At 36.1% G+C, this 18,662-nt stretch overlaps 1 protein-coding gene and 1 long non-coding RNA gene across 6 annotated transcripts in view; one reads left to right on the top strand and one right to left on the bottom strand.

The window, feature by feature from the left end:
- Positions 1–18,662, bottom strand: part of Pxb (putative Hedgehog signaling attenuator pxb) — a 499,142-nt gene that overhangs the window by 339,684 nt on the left and 140,796 nt on the right. Inside the window, exon 1 of one of the 4 annotated variants that reach the window (XM_083034385.1) lies at positions 12,050–13,088. The exons of the other annotated variants lie outside the window; for them this stretch is intronic. Coding sequence (XP_082890511.1) covers positions 12,050–12,090 — 41 coding nt within the window. The 5' untranslated portion in view covers positions 12,091–13,088. Of the gene's footprint in view, positions 1–12,049; positions 13,089–18,662 lie in introns of those variants that run through there. 4 annotated transcript variants of the gene reach the window in all.
- Positions 13,873–18,662, top strand: part of LOC145934112 (uncharacterized) — a 318,213-nt gene continuing 313,423 nt past the window's right edge. For both annotated transcript variants that reach the window (XR_014424992.1, XR_014424991.1), the window contains exon 1: positions 13,873–14,417. This is a non-coding gene — a long non-coding RNA (uncharacterized LOC145934112). The remainder of the gene's footprint in view (positions 14,418–18,662) is intronic.

The following is an 18,662-nucleotide window of genomic DNA, read 5'->3' as shown; positions in this document are numbered from 1 at the left end:
ACAAAAAAAAAACATTTTTAATAAAAATTTCTTATATATAAACTTGAACACACACAAAATAGAAATAAAATTCGATTAGATCTGAACAAATTAAAAATTAAATATTAATGATTTCATATAAATTATAATATTTAATAAAATATATTTTAAAAAAACGACATAACATTATTTTTACTTTTCAAAACGTTTTAATTTTATCTGGGTTATTATTAGTTTATGCTTGTGGATTAATGTAGAATGTAGATCAATGCTAAGTAATGTGTAATTTCAGAAAAAATGTACATGTCGATACATGTACTGCGACAGTAAGACACTCCTCGGAATAACATTATTACCTTATCGTTTCAAATTTCGTTGCTTGAATATCCAGTGCAAACAAGAACACAGTGTGTCCAGCTAATTGTTATCATCTCGAAACATTATGAAAATTATTTATGATTTAATAAAATAATTTTGTCATATTCTATCTCGCATTTTTCTTTGATCATTATATATATATATATAATAAATAAAAATCAATATATAACGGCTTTTTATTATTATAATAAATAAATTATTTACCATATGGTTGCTTTGCCGTTGCCCGATGCTACCCCGGGCCTCCTCCTCGTAGAAGTTTCGAAACACTCACGTTCACAACACAAACACTTTGTTCCGTTTGTGACGCGCGGCGACGCCCGGGTTTTAGCTATCACATTTTTGACGCGTTTCGGTAAAACGCGAGACTCGCGAGAGCTTATTCGCGCACGAAAACCGAAGCTCCGTTTTCGCGTCGCCGCTTTTTTTCAAGGCTCATTTATCGGAGGGCCTTATCGAACGAAGATGATCAAAATGGCGACTTCGCCGCGACGCACATAAGTCACCGAAAGATGCAAGCGAGACGAACATTGAGCGAGATTCACGGCCGACGAGATCAATCTCGCGCTTGCGATCGCGATTACGATATTGGTACACGCGACGTGATCATATTTATACGATAATTAACCACCAAAGACACTAATTAACACACACTCGCGGACCGGACCGGCAATGAGCGCGCGACCGTTAATCACGAAGTGGAAAGTACCACGAGAACGTAGCAGCGCTTGTCGAACGAAAATGGCGACTTCGCCGCGACGCACTCAGAAGTCGCCCAAGGACGCAAGCGAGACGAATATTGAGCGAGATTTACGACCAACGAGATCATTCTCGCGCTTGCGAGCGCGATTACGATGTTGGTACGCGCGACGTGATCATATTTATACGATAATTAACCACTAAAGATACTAATTAATACATTCGTTCTTTCGCGGAGCGACAAGAAGCGCGCGACCTTAATCACGAACAACCGACGAGCAGCAATGGAGCTAGACTGACGCCTGCCAGTTTCGGAACGCGCAACGACACGTCGCGCCACGTCGTAGTGGTGGGGGTATGTAGAGGTCGCGACGTGGGAGCTCGGCGAATCACATCGCGACTACATACCCCCACCCCCCACCACTACGCGTGGCGTGACTTCGTTGCGCGTTCCGAACCTGGCAGTGCCAGTCTAGATCCAGTGCTGTTCCTCGGTTGTTCGTGGCCAACGGTCGCGTGCTTATTGTCGGTCCGCGAAAGAACGGGTGTATTAATTAGCGTCTTTGACGGTTAATTATCGTATAAATCCGATCGCGTCGCACGTACCGACATCGTAATCGCGATCGCACACTCGAGATTGATATCCTCGGCCATGAATTTCGCTAAATATTCGTCTCGCTTGCGTTCTTGAGCGACTTCAGTACGTCGCGGCGAAGTCGCTCTTGATCATCTTCGTTCGATAAGGCCCTCCGATAAATGAGCCTTGAAAAAAAGCGGCGACGCGAAAACGGAGCTTCGGTTTTCGTGCGCGAATAAGCTCTCGTGAGTCTCGCGTTTTACTGAAACGCGTCAAAAATGTGATAGCTAAAACCCGGGCGTCGCCGCGCGTCGCAAACGGAAAAAAGTAACGCGAGTGCAAGTGTTTCGAAACTTGTACGAGGAGGCCCGGGGAGGCATCGGGCAACAAAGGAGCAACCGTGAGGTGAGTAAATTTTAATTGTTTAATAGTTACATAGTTCTTGATTATTTTTGAAAGAGTTGTGCAATTTTTATAGAGATAAAAAAAGGGTGTGTGAAGTTGGCACCCCTATGTTACGATATCATAGTTCTGTTAAGAGTTCTGAATTATTTAGAAGCTAAGGAAGAGTTCTTGATAGTTTTTATAAATAGTTCCGGTCATTATGATAATGAAAATTGACTTTGAAAAATGGGGGTGCCAACTTCACGATTTTTTTACACATCGAGTTCCAATAGTTCTGAGCTTAATTTTAAAACTCTTTTGAGTAGATCTATAGTTCCTGATACTTTTTTTAGAGTTCTACAGTTTTTAGATTAAAAAAAAATACTTAAAGAAATATTAAAAATTGTAGAAAATTTTATTTTAAGATACGATAGTTCTGGGATATTTCTATTATTATTTTATTGATTTCGAAGAGTTCTCTGCAATTAAAAATAATTTATATCCAAAAATGAAAAAATTCTACACTTTAAACGAAATTTCAAAAACCAGTTAAAAATAACACGTATCTTCTTACTCCGTCACCCGATTGCATTAACTCATAAGACTTTTCGTCAACACTCGTCGAGAACTGTCCAGAACTCCAGTCAGAACTAATCGGAACTCTGAAAAAATTTTCGACCTCGAAATTTTCTAAGTTTCGAGGTCGAAAATTTTTTCAGAGTTCCGATTAGTTCTGACTGGAGTTCTGGACAGTTCTCGACGAGTGTTGACGAAAAGTCTTATGAGTCAATGCAATCGGGTGACGGAGTAAGAAGATACGTGTTACTTTTAACTGGTTTTTGAAATTTCGTTTAAAGTGTAGAATTTTTTCATTTTTGGATATAAATTATTTTTAATTGCAGAGAACTCTTCGAAATCAATAAAATAATAATAGAAATATCCCAGAACTATCGTATCTTAAAATCAAATTTTAAAACATTAAAAATTTTTTTTTTATCTAAAAACTGCAGATCTCTTTAAAAAAAGTATCAGGAACTATAGATCTACTCAAAAGAGTTTTAAAATTAAGCTCAGAACTATTGGAACTCGATGTGTAAAAAAATCGTGAAGTTGGCACCCCCATTTTTCAAAGTCAATTTTCATTATCATAATGACCGGAACTATTTATAAAAACTATCAAGAACTCTTCCTTAGCTTCTAAATAATTCAGAACTCTTAACAGAACTATGATATCGTAACATAGGGGTGCCAACTTCACACACCCGTTTTTCATCGCGGTTTTTTATAAATCGTTAATATAAAAATCAACGTTTTTTTCTAAATGTATAGTTTTTTAAGCGATATTAATTATTAGAAATAAAAATTATTATTAAGCAAAAAGACTGTTAAAAATTTAGTACCCAACACGTTCCTTCTCTCCTCATATTTATAAAACAAAAAAATATTTAAAAAAAAAGATCCATAAAAGCAACGTCCCATGTAATCATAAGTTATATCACTGCTGAAATATTATAGCTGAAAGATACTGCATTTCAACCGACACCTTGTACACGAATCTCTTTCGCATTTATGCGTTTGTATACTGTCGTTTCTTTCCTTACATATCGACGAAGGACAGTCTCTCCGTAGTCATATATCAGAGACGATTAGCCTGCCTCGCATGTCGAGCCATGATGACGTTGCGACGTTTTGGCTACGTTCCGATAACGCGTATTTACATTCTGAGGTGCTGACGCACATCCGAAGCGCGCACGTTGCATTCGCGCGAAAGAAACATCCCGCTAAATACTCCGCCCGTGCGGGTCCCTCATTTCGCGAACGCATGCGATCGCACTTAACAAGCCGGCCTCCGTAAATAAACGATAAGCCCCCATTCTCGAAATTCCCGAAGCGGTTTCTCGCGACATTAATTTCTTTTTTTTTCTAAAGACAGCTAAATTCTAATCGATAAATTCTGTTTTCTGCTTATTTCTGATAAACTGATAAACTTTGCAAATTTTTATTTGACGAAACAATATTTTAATTCTTCACGTAAATTATTTTTATATAATTATAAATATCTCAGAGGAATATTTTGCTAATTTTTAGATCGTGGTTTTTTAACTATAATTAAACTAAATTTCTTAAGAATTTATCTTCAAAGAGTCTTACTTATCTTTTATTCATAGCTTGCTTTTTAAAGATCAATATTTTTTTATATATAATTCAAACTGTAATTCAGAACATGTTCTTTACCAAGGATAATAAAAACTTTTTAGGAGATTATTTACATAATACAAATATAAAACAAACTCATACTTGAGAAAGTTTAGAGGGAGAGAAAATTAAGTTATTTAAAAAAAAGGGAACGCGTTTTGTGATGCAAATGTAAATCGCTGGCATCGGACGCGTTCCACGGGGCTCGTTAAAAGATCGGGAGGGAAGGGAGAGTTGCGAATTTCTTGCGTCTCGATGGCATCTCAACGACGTGCCGAGTGATTCCACTGTGGACGCGTGGGGCGTCGTGTTTCGCAGTCGACGGGTCCCGTCGACTCGAAAATATATGTCCCGTCGAGATCACAGGCCGCCATTCGTCGTCCAGCGCTAAAATTAAGCGGCATCGCCGAACTCGGCTCTCGTTCTCCAAAACACGTGGAACTCGCGAAAGAAAGGAGCTCTCTCTTCACGAACGAAAGTTTTATTTATAAGATATTACTCAATTATATATATTTTGATATCTTTCTGTATGTGTATATAAGTAAAAATGCAAAATTAAATATTATTCGTCAAGTAGAGCAAGAGATAGAGTACATCTACTTGATAAAATCACGGTAAAATAAGAAACAAGACGCAATTGGACGAGTATCAAACGGTAAGGAAGGATTACTACGCGGAAATAGCGTAGTTTCTTTTTTATCGCGCGGCATTCGCCCTCGATAAACAATCAGGAAAGAATCGGTGTCCGGCGATTTCGAGGGAATAAACGAGGTTGCTGGCAAGGGGTAGGAGGGCACTCTTGAAAGCGGCGCGATTGAAGCAGAGGAAAATAACTGGAGTTTATCGGACTCTTTGAAGACCGAGATTGGAAACGTCTCTTTCACGACTTTACGGTAGCTGTTAAGAGAGAGAGGAGAGAGAGGAAGGCGCCATGAGAGCAAATGAGAATAAAAAAAAGATAAAATGGTGTTTCATTTGGCAGTTAATGAAACAGTGACGATTAACGACGAGCCGTAAAGATTCCCTGTTCCCTACATCTTCCTAAAGTGCATGTTTCTTCGCAGATTTCATAATAATTTTTCCGAGGGGTGTCTCACTCATCAAAAATTTGTACATGTATTGCGAATTACAGAGAATTCTAATTCCATATAATGCGCCGTATAATTCTAAGTAATGCGATAGAATGCGTGTAATTATGTTAATTCTTTTTTTTTAATAAAATACAATATTTAAATATTAGTACTGCTTTTAGTAAGAAAAATATAACTAGAATGATTATAAAAAGAAATGTTAAGAAAAATAAATTTGAGATATTATTGTAAATCATATATAGTACCAATGTATTATGCAAAAAATTTAAAATTAATATTTTTTTAAAATTAATATTCCAAATATATTTAGTTGGCACACCTAAATTAAATATTATATTATAATTAAGATATAACAAAAAATTATATACGCATTCCCAATTATAAAAAATGTCTTATTTTAAACTTCGCGATTAAAAAATTCAGAAATTTTTAAAAATCAACTTAAACATTTTTAATAAAATTTTCATTTATATAAACTTTAACACACAAATACAAATAAAATTAGATCTGAACAAATTAAATATCAAATATTAATAATTTCATAAATTATAATATTTATAGTAAAATAAATATTTAAAAAACGTCATTTTTACTTTTTAAGACGTTTTAATCTTGTCTGGGTTATTATTGTTTTATGCTTGTAAATTGTAAATCAATGCAAAGTAATGCGTAATTCCAGAAAAAATGTATAGGTACTGTATTGCGACACCCCCCTCGATTTCTTCAATGTGATCTTGATCAAAGTTTTGTTAAAATATAGCGATATTCTTTAACGAATTCAGCGCTAAATAACTCATTAATTATGTCGCGATTGAATCTCTCGCAAAATAAAGACCGACAAAAGAATTACGCCAGGCTTACAAAGAGGGGCTGTAGAAATCCCGCGGTATAAATCGATGCGAATTCAAAGAGCGAGAGCAATAATAGCGCTCGAAGAGACGAGACGCTCTTTCGACGAAACGACACTTTCTCGCGGAGAAGAACTGGATGTTGGAAGGACAGACTCACGATTCTCTCTCCGACCATTCTTTCTTCGTCGAAAGAGTCTATAATTCTGCGACGCTTCGATGGGATCCCCGAAAGAAAGAGCGCGGTGAAGGAATCGAGCCTGATCTATGGCTCTCGTTACCTCGCCCGTTTCGTGGCCTGCCTCCAAGCCCGAGGAAACCACCTCTTACCTATCTACAATGTTACCTACCTACCTACGCGTTTCGGAGCCGGTTGCATAACGATAGGATCTCGCGCACGTTGCACACGTGCCAGGAAAAGCCTTTGTTCCATCTCCATCTCGCGTCGTGTAAGCCCTTTGACGCCGTCACGTGCCAGCGTTTAAATCTCGAACCGATATAAAGCTCCTTTATGAGAGAGAGAAATTGAAGCTTATTTCGATCTCGCGAGATTAGAGATCTCACGTGATTCAACGACGGAATCTATCGTTACTATCGCAGCAATTAGAAGCGTTCGTTATATCTCTGCTAAATTTCAAAGTTTAAATAAGTAACTACATCAATACACTGCATATTGTATAACTGTAGAATAATTGATTGATTGAATTATTAAATTTAGTATTCATATATTTTTTACTTTTTGTCGAAATAATCTTTTCAATTATTCAGGCACGAATAAAACTCGCAATCGACTCCTATAAATCTGGCAACTTTAGGGCCGATAAATGTCCAGCGCAGTTTCTCTCTGCCCCTCCGCGATCGTTTCATTATTCTATTAACGTATGGAACACGTTGACCGTATTTACGATATCGGGAAAAATTGATGATTGTCGAGCGAGATTTTATTTCCTCATATTTGTATTATCAATAATAGAGCGATTTATCGGGTGTTTTAGAATCGTCATGCTGCTCATCATCATCGTTCCTATTGATCGAAAGTGCGTATACGTAGGTGCGTGCGGAACGGGGGACGCATTTTCTGAATACCCATTCAGCGAATTTTGTAAGCAACAAATGCAACATATTTGGTATTTACGGGCCGTTCACGGGCCACAGGCGAATGTAAATGGTTTTAAACTGCAATCGGCGATTCATTCGGCCCCTCGGCGACTCGGCGAAAAAGTGCTCGGCGAAAATTGAATAATCGAGTCACTCGTCAACGGGCACGGTTGTGTCAATGAATTTTGCATGCGGTCCCTTTTGAAAGTATAATGTTATTGTGTAATCCAATATTGTGGTAGACATTCTCGCGAGTATACGCACAACCTCGCTAACAAGCGACAATTACATTCGGACAGTTCTTTGTATGGAAAAAAAGCAAATACAATTTTTAAATATCTTCCTTCAACTGTGTGTGTAAAAGCTGTATAAACAAATATATATATATATATATATATATATGTATTTATAAATGAATATTGTTATCAATTGATATTAATTTAATTAGTGACAAATTTTTAAAAATTAAATATATTAAATAGAATATGTTTAAATATAGTAAAAATTTTACAAGAAATATTTATATTTCTTACTGTCAGTTGAAATAGAAACTTTCTTATACGAAAGTTATTAAATTGACTTAATTGGAAAGATTGTAAGCAACATTATTAATAATATCTCTCATTCCAATCGCGCTAAATCAATGTTACACGGCGTTAAATTAGATCGGTATTAACGTGACAAACTTCCCATTTTTTAGCGATCTCGGTCGCGACTCGCTCTCGTTCGTCATTGTCGGGCGACGAGAAAGAACGAAAAATCCTTGTGATCCAGGTCGAAGTCGAGTGCGGTAAAAGCAAGGAGAGAAAGAGAGAGGCTCGCTTGCACTCGCACCATTACTCTCAAGTACTTTGTGACAGCCGATAATTGAACGTGTCCTTTGATCCCCCCAGCGCTACCCTCATCCAACAGGATTTCCAGATTTTGCGACGGATCGGTGATAGATCAGCGGCACGCGCCATGTTTTGTCGAACATATATATATATACGTTTTATCTCTCTTTGATTCTCGCGTTATTCCGATTCCTCTTTTGACGAACTTGATTTTTATCGAGATAAAACTAAAATTTTCGTTTTTTTGCTTCGCTTACATAGTAAATCCGCACGATTTAATTTTTACTAAACAGAAATTATACAAAACAAATTGCAAGTAATTTAAATTAAAGATTCAGCGAATCTAGACTCATTAATAAATTCAATGTTAAACAATTAAAGCTTTATCAGAATTTTTTTTCAGTGAAACCTAAAATTCATCAACAGATTTCTTTTTACGCACACCGTATAAAGTTCCATTTTCACTCAACACCTAGCAATACTTAGCTTCCTTTAACTCTCCACCATCTTATGAAGTTGATAATTCCAGATTAATGAGAATTTTATCCTGATATCGCGCCGCAATCAATAAAACACCATCAAGCGACGAGGTTTTTCTGGCGCGGATCGTTTTGCGCGGATTAAAAGTTAATTCTTGCTCTAATTGAAAATATGATCGCGGTGGGAAATAAAAAATAAAAAAAGAAAAAAGGAAAATAATCGTTACCGCTGATAAGAAAGTGATCCGCGAATATTGATCCGCAGCTAAGAAAGTGGAGACCAAGTCCCGTCGCAGTGGCTTTTAATCTCACCGACGACGTCTATGACGACGGGAATTCGCGTTTCTTTTTTCGCCGGGGTGAAGATTAAAGATCTACTCGATCCTACAGAGGCAGAGATTAAGTCCTTCGGTCTCGATCCTCGCGGGAAGAGAAGGGTGTATTGGCGGATTGTGGGAAAAATTTTTCCGATAATCTTCGCCTGGCGGAGATCGGTTCTCGAGGTCGTCGGAGATCGCGAGCAATCCAAAAGTCTCGGATTTTTAGAATCCTGGAGAAAGAAGTCTCGTTCTTCGTGACGAAATCGAACGGCTTGAAGAGTCGCCATTGTCACTCGGATTTTAAATTAAAGAAAATCGAACGAACAGGGTTAGATAGGTTAGAGAGACAACCTCTCGGACACGCGCAATTTCTTTTTTCCCTCGTATTCTTCCGATGGGTCCTTCGTCCTTGGACATTGGTTCGTATTCACGTCATTGATTGTGCGAGCCAAATCGGGGAAAGAAAATTTGTCGCGGCCCCGTAGAACGAGTTTCAGGGTTCTATAATTGAATCCGCTTGTTGCCGCTGATGGGCAACCGATTGCTTTCGTTTAGCAAACACTAACTTTTAATTATTTCCTCCCACGTGCGCAGGACGAGCGGGACGAGAGCTCGCGTGCGGCTGAGAGATTGATTCGGCTAAACAGTTCACAACAACGGATTCGACGCGGTCGAGCGAGCAAACGAAAAAAAAATATATATATATATATATAAAAAATGTACATATAGGATGTATCAAAAACGGATTGTGTAGACGATAAGCCGCGTGTCAGAAAGAGTATCATTTGTTTCAATTTCGGGCCATTAATCTCGCTTAAATAAAATCATAAACGTGATAAAAATAAAAAAAAAAAACTTAAGATATTTCACGTAATACAATCTTATTTTCTCAATTAATTTGAATTAGACTGAAACAGAATTTTAATTGTCAGCATTTTTTTATCATAAAGATAAAAAGTTTGATAATAAATATATCTACACTGAGAGAATTTTCTCTTACAATAGTATTTACCCTGAAAATCATGGCAATCGTGAGACAATATGGCATGGAAAGAATTTTAAGAATGTCTCTGATTAATATTTATCACAATAAAAATAATATTTATTACAATAAAATATAAAATACGTTTGATTACTTTTACTATACAATTTAGCAAAATTAATCAAACGTGTCTATTGTCCCACGATTACCATGATTTTCAGGGTAAATTCTAAAAGAAATTTCTCTCTGTGTAGTATTTGATAATTGAGATAAATGTTCGAGGCTATACTAATTCGGCTGATAAATTCGTCTCGAGATTTCGAAATTATTGTATGATTTTTGATACGTTCTATATCGCACGCCGTATATAAGCTAGAAGAGAGAGATAGAGGGGCATAAAATAGGGAAAAAAATACGGCAGATGGAGAACGCGCAACAACGCGCAACAATTGTTGAATTTAACTACGCAAACATCGCCGCCTGCTGATTGCTTCGATTCGCGTTGGTTTTGCATTCGGAATCGACGGCGGACGCTCCGGCATAACGATAGAAGAATTGTGTACGGAGGGCGAATTAATGTGCGAGTCAAACCCGGGATTGGAAAAAACAGAGCGGTTTTCGCGGTCGATGGTTGCACGTGCTCGCACGAAACGATCGTTTTTCCCCGCGTTTTCACCGCGGCTCCATATCGCCCTTGGACCGGCAGCCCTTCGTCGTATTTTGTGAAAACAGTTATTACGTGCCGAAAAACGGGCAAACTTTGTGAGAAACTAGAGATTCGAGTACCATGAATGCCCATATACAGAATCCTGTGCACGTAGTGTTACATAGATTTTAAAAAAAGCACTTCGGAAAAGAACTTTTTTTACGGACAAAAATTGCGTATCAATGTAAGGGAATTTTTTTTTTAATAGATACAAAGGGAGAACACACATATGTATTATACTTATGCTTATTACGTGTCTTTTTATTGCCGTGCCTATATTTCTACACAGAATTTTCTCTTGGAATTTACCCTGAAAATCATGGTAATCGTGGGACAAGAAAAGAATTTTATGAGAATTTCTTTGATTAATATTTATCACAATAATATCTATTATAATAAAAAATATAAAATATGTTTGATTAATTTTACTATGCAGTTTAGTAAAATTAATCAAACATGTTTTATATTTTATTGTGATAGATATTATTATTTTTATTGTGATAACTATTAATCAGAGAAATTCTCATAAAATTCTTTCCATACCATATTGTCCCACGATTACCATGATTTTCAGAATAAATTCTAAGAGAAAATTCTCTCAGTGCATTAGTATAGATTTGACGATAGAGAGATATTGCATCTTTTATTGCTTTCTAAATAAGTGTATTGTTTGCTTTGAAAATTCAAAGCGATTAAATTTTAATTCCGGCTACTCTTATTGTTAGAAAGAATATATATTTTTTTCATGAACAATTACAATACATTGTACTTTATATGGAAAATTTATAAATCGATTATGTATATTTGCGAACGAATTTTCTGACTTAATGGATTTTTCCATTTAGCGAAGTTAATATAATTTAGTGTCTTGAATAATTGAGTTTATCCCTTTCTTTTTTGTTTTATCGTTTATTCTTTTCAATAGATGTAATTTAATTTCTATATTTTTATTTTATCGACTAAAATGTGTAGAGAGTCAATTTTGTACGAAAAGAATATTTCGCTTATAAATAAATAAATTCTAATTCTATTCTCTATTTGATTTTTTTATTTAATGCTATCTTGATTGATAATTATGCAAATGTCGGCGGTTAATTAATTATTTACGTTATTATTGATTGAATCAGATTGATTACACTTATGTTAACGTTTGATATAAATAAATATATAATAATAATTATATATTTTTTTTATTTACATTTTATAAGTCGTGAAAATAAATTCAGTGTATTTCTTTAATAATATAAAGTTTAATGCTAGTTATTCCTATGCGTCAATCATTATCATATCGATAATGTAATATAAAAATTGTGAAAAAATAAATTTTTTACGCATATATTTAATGTAATATTTTTCGTTATAATTATTAATAAATATTTTCCAATAATGTGTCTTCACAGGTATAAATTCGCCGCATATTCATATATGAACTAGTCGCGTATGAAATCTAATTAATTATAATCATAATTACAAACTCACCAGTCGTTGTCCCGCTGTTTCCCTCCCGCCCTGTGATCCATTCATCTTTCCATCCGTAATTGCGATGATCGATGATCCATGGCACACGTAACTAAATCCAGTTCTCCATCACTCGCGTTAATTTAAAATTCGACGATAGCATAATTTTTCCACACTCCCGATGCACGTTTATTTATTATTAATCACGATAAAAAAAAAGGAACGCGCACAAACTCGCGATATATTTATGCTGTCTCTCGACATTTTTTTGTTTTATTCTAATCGCACGGCGGATGATTTTAAGTACGTAATATGTAATGTTATCGTCACATCAGTGTACGACAAATATTCTTACATTTGAAACGTCGACGAAATGCGATTCTGTCGCTAGATCAGTAAACCAGATTGTTCCATTTCAGATCTATATAAAGAATATATTTGACGCGACGTTATATTGTTATCTAAACATCCTTGCTCGGCACTTTCGACATTTCCGATGTTTATACGCGGCGATTTGTTCGGCACTGCATCACGACGATTAACGTACTCTTCTTCCTCGAAATCCATGTACGCGTAATGGCGGATTCGTGCGACTGATATTAAAGGAGATCACACACCTTCGTTACGGCCTCCGTCGAGGAAGGAAACTCGGCAAAGTGAGTTAACCGCGATTCCCGATCGTTCACTATCACTCGCGAGGACTTTGCCGAGACTGATCTCGACATGATTTTGGCGACCGAGTGACAAACGCACAGGACCGAAGTGCCTTTGTCGCGACCAAAATTCAACTACTTGCAACTCGTTACGCTGACGTAATAGCGACGCGCGTGACGTACTAGGGAAGGGGTACCAATCGCTTTTCGCCATTTTCAGGATCAACGTCTTAAGGCTTATTTAGATGAATAGACGTATGTGCAGAAAAATCGACCAATCATTCGTCTCGGGAGATGGTGTCAACATGGCGTCTTGACGTGTGATTGGTCAATTTCTTCGTACATATGCATTACATATGTACATAAATTTATTCTAAACCTAGAAACGTATACGCATTGAAGAATGAGTGAGATCGCGCGTTTAATGTAAAGGACGCCTATACTAGGCGCGTGATTGGTTGATCCTTCGCGCACATGCATTCTGCCCCTCTATGTAAGTTTATTTATATAGGTCTCTCTCTCTACTATCGCGCGCTCGCGTCGTCAGTGTCTATCAATTATATATTCTACATTAAATCCAAAATTCTTGTAATTACGACGCAATCGGAATAAGTATCCGATATTTTAACAACAAAGTTTTACCTTCTCGCTATTATCTCTCGTGTATTCTCGACGATTAGTTTCGTGCAAACGCGGAGAAATAAAAGTGGGAAAAAATTCGCCCGCCAGGGATACGAGTCGTTCACAAGCCCGGCAACTGTGCTGTCTCTTGTCGGCGACAACAAACGAAAATACATTCGTCAATCGTAATTGTAATGTCAGAATCCTCCGTCGATCGAAACGTAAGTGTTAATTAATCCCCATGTTCCGATATTACTGCCAGTACTGAAAATAGATAATATACGTAACGTAAACTATAGCTTTTCAGTACTGGCAGTGTATATCGGAACATGCCCAATATCGTATATTTTTATTCGGCTGCACGTATGCGCATTTAGTTTTCTATAAAAAAGTGCGGGAATATCTCGGCGATAGATTCGTTCGACATCGAGGCTACGCGGCGCTACAAGTGCGCGGAGGCGCTCGATTGGCCAATCAGACGTCTCCGATTTCCGAGTGTCCTAGCGTGACGTAAGCAGACGCTGTTGTGTGAATTTAGCGGCAGTTTGCATTCGTTCCTCCATCAATTCCGAAGATCGCTCGGCGACTGTTATTGTTTTCGCGTGCTTTGCATGTCTTGAGTGAGAAAAGTATCTTTATATCTTGCGTATTATCTTTTCGCGTCGCGCCAATTATTTCGGGAACAAATACACGGTGTTACGTTATTCGCTTTGAAGGCCGCCGAAGTGAATGAGCGCGGACGATGCTATAGATAACCTCTGTCGGACATATTCGCGTAATGTTTCTCTCACGTTAATACAACAGTAATTGGTAATTCGATCGACGAGGTATAACGGTCGCATCATGAATATTAAACATACCGAAAGCGAAATATCGCTGGCGAATATTTCGCGAGATGATCCGGAAATCATCGGCGTTCTTTTCGCGTCGAAAGTGATATTGCGCGCGTGTGTCGGACATAAATGTATGTATAAATATATCGGGAGTGTAAAATTGCGTATCGCGTGAAGTAGTCGAGTGCGGTTTCGCGATTTATCCGCGTGTCGTGAGTGAATCTTCTTCGTGGAAGCAAAACCCTGGGCATCGGTGCGGAGTAACAGCGGCATGGACAATCGGTGAGTAATTTTTTCCAAATTATTTTTTTTTTTCCCCTCATTTTATGCAAGGATAATTGACGCTCGAGACAAACTCGGGCGTGAGATTTGAAGTCATCGCAATGATTACTGGATTGTCCGATACACGTTTCGCATCGACGAAATAAAATTGTGAAAACAATCTTTTGACAAATAATAATTACATAAATATATAGAATGTTAAAGCGAAATTCGAGCAAACGCATCGCCGGATGTATTTTGTAATGACGTAAACGGTATGACGCGCGTATGGGGTCGCGCAATTCTATAGCTTACTTCCCTCCCCCCCCCCCTTTCCCTCGTCGGTGACTAATTAAACAGCCGAATTAGCGGCGATTACTGTAATTTTCACGACACCCGCGATAACGCACCGTATGCCATCGCGCCCGATTACGGCCCGTTATTTGCGTCCTTCCGGCTTATTATACGAGGTGTTCCGTAATTTTCGTTCACGCTCCGTTAAAAGCCGTCGTTTAAATAACATCCGGACGAGATGCCGTAAAAAGTGCCAATGAATTTTACGCCGCGTTGCTCCCGGCGACAACCAATTAAATGCTCGAATTGCCTTCAATTCGTCCAATTTCTCGCGCGATAGAGTCTCGCGTGTCGAGTATTGCCAAGCTACTATCGTCTCTTTCATTTTCGATTAATTTGATGATTTCTCCACAATAAAAGTTTCACGTGAACGTTGTACTAATTCTTGAATCCTCAAATTAAAATATCTCTGCCGTGCAATTAAGGTAGGCACAAGCGTTAAAATAATTAAACGTTTCGTTATCGAGATATTTAATATCGGCTGATTATGCGATAATAAATTTATTGTTATGTTTAAAGTCAAAAATCGATATATTTTATGGATAATAAAAGATCAAATTTAATTCAAAAAAATCAGTGGCGAGTCATTTCAAAAATATAGATTATGGAAAATAATTACTTAAATAATGTGTATATGTGTAAGAATAAAATATTATTTAAAAATTTATTTATATTTGAAGATGAAAGATATAAATATTCATAGGAAATATTTATTTATATAAAATGCACAATGTTTTGTATTTATTGTACTTTTTGAAGAGAAATAGGAATGAAAGTAAAGTTTTAAGAGAAATATCAAAATTTCTCATTTTATATATGTACAATATTTATAGAATTATGAAACTGCATTGAAGGTTTGAATTACTATTTCATATATTATTTTAAATATTATTTTAAATATAACATAGCAAGAGAAATAATTAAAAAGATGAGACAAAACAAATATGCATTTATTTTAAAAGAACCGTTTATCATCAATTTACAAAAATAACTAACATACTTTAATGAAAGAGAAATATGAATGTAAAAATGTCTAGGAGATGTAAAATATAAAAGAAAATTAATATTTTTATAAAAATGTATGATATATATTTTAAATATTTTATCATGTAATAAGAGAAATAATTATATTAATTATTTGAAGAGGAATCTCTAATGAGAAATAAATATTTCAAATATTTATTTCTGATTTACAAAATTCTGATTCTTTAATTAAATATTCTATATAAAAGTTTAGTTATATAATTACAAATATATATTATAAATTTCTCTATATTTTACATTAATCATTTATTTATAATTTAATTAATTACAGAATCTTTATCTTTATCTTAAATATTTTCTTTTTTTATTTTAAATCTTATCTTGCCCACTTCTGGAAGAAATATACTGTATCGTGATCGCGCGATGTTTTTTCCGGGAGAAAAAAAAATCCGCAGGTGGACGCGCGTCGAAGCAATTAACAAGCCGAGCGTTTAGCATAGATAATCACTCGTGGGAGTCGGGGGCCGAATGCTATCCGAGTTCTCCGCGCGTTCGTGATCCCCGATGCAATTATCAATCGGGAGAGCCCGCTGTGCATTAACATAATCAGATCAGTCCGCCGCTGCTGCTGTACCAAAATCGTTTTGCAACCCTTCCGAGCGACCTGCTCGCTCGCCTTTCAGCCTCTATTTCGCCGTCATCGGTCGAGTAAAGTGGAACCGATCCTCCCATCTTGCTTTCTCTGTTCTCCCGCAACAACGCAATTAATCCCGAATAAGGCACGATGACGCAGCCGAAAATGCGGTTGAAAAACCGCTGCGAAGGCGTCGAACGATTATCCCGATTCAATCGCTGCCAATCCAATCGCGCTCTTATCGGTTCCATTGGATCGATGATAACATCTTATCCCGTCATTAGAATGGAATTCGATAGCAATAAAATCTAATCGAATATTATAAAGTACTTATCTAGCGGATGTGAAAAGTCGGAGAGTGAAATATAAATATTACTCGATACGAGAGAAAAAAATGAATATATAATATTATACATATAATAGCATAGCACATAGATATTATTAGCGACATGTCAACTGTGGCATGTAATCATTATGTAAATCTAAGGAAAGCAGCGTTCTATGTCATTAGAAACGCGCGTGCAACATAATTAAATACTAATAACCTGCAGTCGCTAGATAGCACGGAAAATTGAGTTGCATCGATCGGCTCAAATCGCGAGATGGAAAACTAATATTTGTGTTCTCTCTCTCTCTCTCTCAACGTATAGAAAAAAAAAAAAACGCAGCAAAAGCAATAAACATTTTTTTTTCTCAATAATAACACGCAGTCGCACGCTGCACTCTTTGACGTAACAATTTATCAAGAAACAATCTATATAACATTTTATTATGATAAGAAAATAATGTTATTATGTCCAAGAAGAAATTTTTTCCATTCATATCAATAATTATTTTTAACAGAAAAAATAGTTTGAGATTTAAGAAACAGGCTTATATAGGTCGCTTTCTTGTTCTCGATTCTGTCAGTTTTTTGCAGGTGTACGCAAATTATGATCGACGCGATATATAAACGAAATTCTGAATGATCAAGATAACGACCCTCGTGTTCTTGGATAAATAATAAAAAACATGGTTTACGCGAGCATAACGGAAATGCCAGTCTAATAAATCGCGGGAGATATTCGATTAAGGTTAATGTAAAGAATAATGTACTTTTATCGGTGATAACCTAAGTGCTGGCTCGTGTAATTTACAGCGCGGACCATTAGCTCGAACGAGGGTCGATAGGATAGTAATAACCACTATACGGGCATACTTACACGAGAGAAGAGGACGCGCCCGTAATAATGGCGGGCGGATTAATAAGTATCACGAGTCCACACGACTAACAATAAGCGAGATTTATTAATGAATCGCGCGAGATCGAAGGACCCGGGGACCGATAAATATTTCATAAATGTCGTGCAATATTAAAATCAATATAAATATTAACGCAATGATCGATATAGGATTTTAAATACTTGCATCATTGATTGCTTTCTTAGGACAAAGTTTATCGTGCGAGGAAGCGTAATTAAAAAAAAATAAGACACAAAGAGAGCTTATTATTTTCCGAAATAAATTTAGTATCGGGCGGTATTGAAGATTTTTAACGTACCCAAAACGCGCGCGCCGTAGTTAATGACCCGAGTAATTAAACTTCATTAGCGAAAGAATTTCTCGAAGAAACACGGGCCGTACATTAATGTTCCCGTAACTAATTAGTATTATGTAAACTAACACGTGGTTCATAACTTGACAACACCAAAGCTCTTGGATATTTCTGGTCATTGTTGAAAACTTTGAGAAAAAAAACGAATAATTCTAGAATATGCTCGGCAGAATAAATTGTAATATTTATTATAAACTGTAATAAATATTTAAATAAACATTTAAATCATTTTCTCTCTCTCTCTTATATTTATATTATATAATAACTTCAACACAGTTGTTTCAATAGTATTGTTGAATATTATTTTATTTCAAATAAAATTTTGTTATATTTTTTAAAACTATTATTTTGTTTAACAATATAAATTATTGCATTTCAAATAAAAGTGATATGTGTTTCCATCTATATTTTACGGAAAATCAATTTTAAATAATATTATATTTAAACAACTTCTAAATTATTATTTTTAATAATCTTTATTTGAAATATATATAACATCATTGCTCACATTGTCCAGAACGGTATAAAAAATATGGAATAAAAATTAAATAAATCTAGAAGCGAGGTGCGAAAGAACAAGAGGGAACTAGAAAAACAGAACACGCATAGATAAATCCTTCACCCCTTAAAATTTCGCAGAAATAGTCTATCAGAAACGTATATGAATCACTCAGAGAGCATTTACGAATGGCACTCTTCG

Source organism: Prenolepis imparis, unplaced genomic scaffold (genome assembly GCF_030444845.1).
Source record: "Prenolepis imparis isolate NDT839.2.m4 unplaced genomic scaffold, iyPreImpa1.0 SCAF_3, whole genome shotgun sequence".
Classification (NCBI taxonomy): domain Eukaryota; kingdom Metazoa; phylum Arthropoda; class Insecta; order Hymenoptera; family Formicidae; genus Prenolepis; species Prenolepis imparis.
This window is presented reverse-complemented; position numbering and strand designations above follow the sequence as displayed.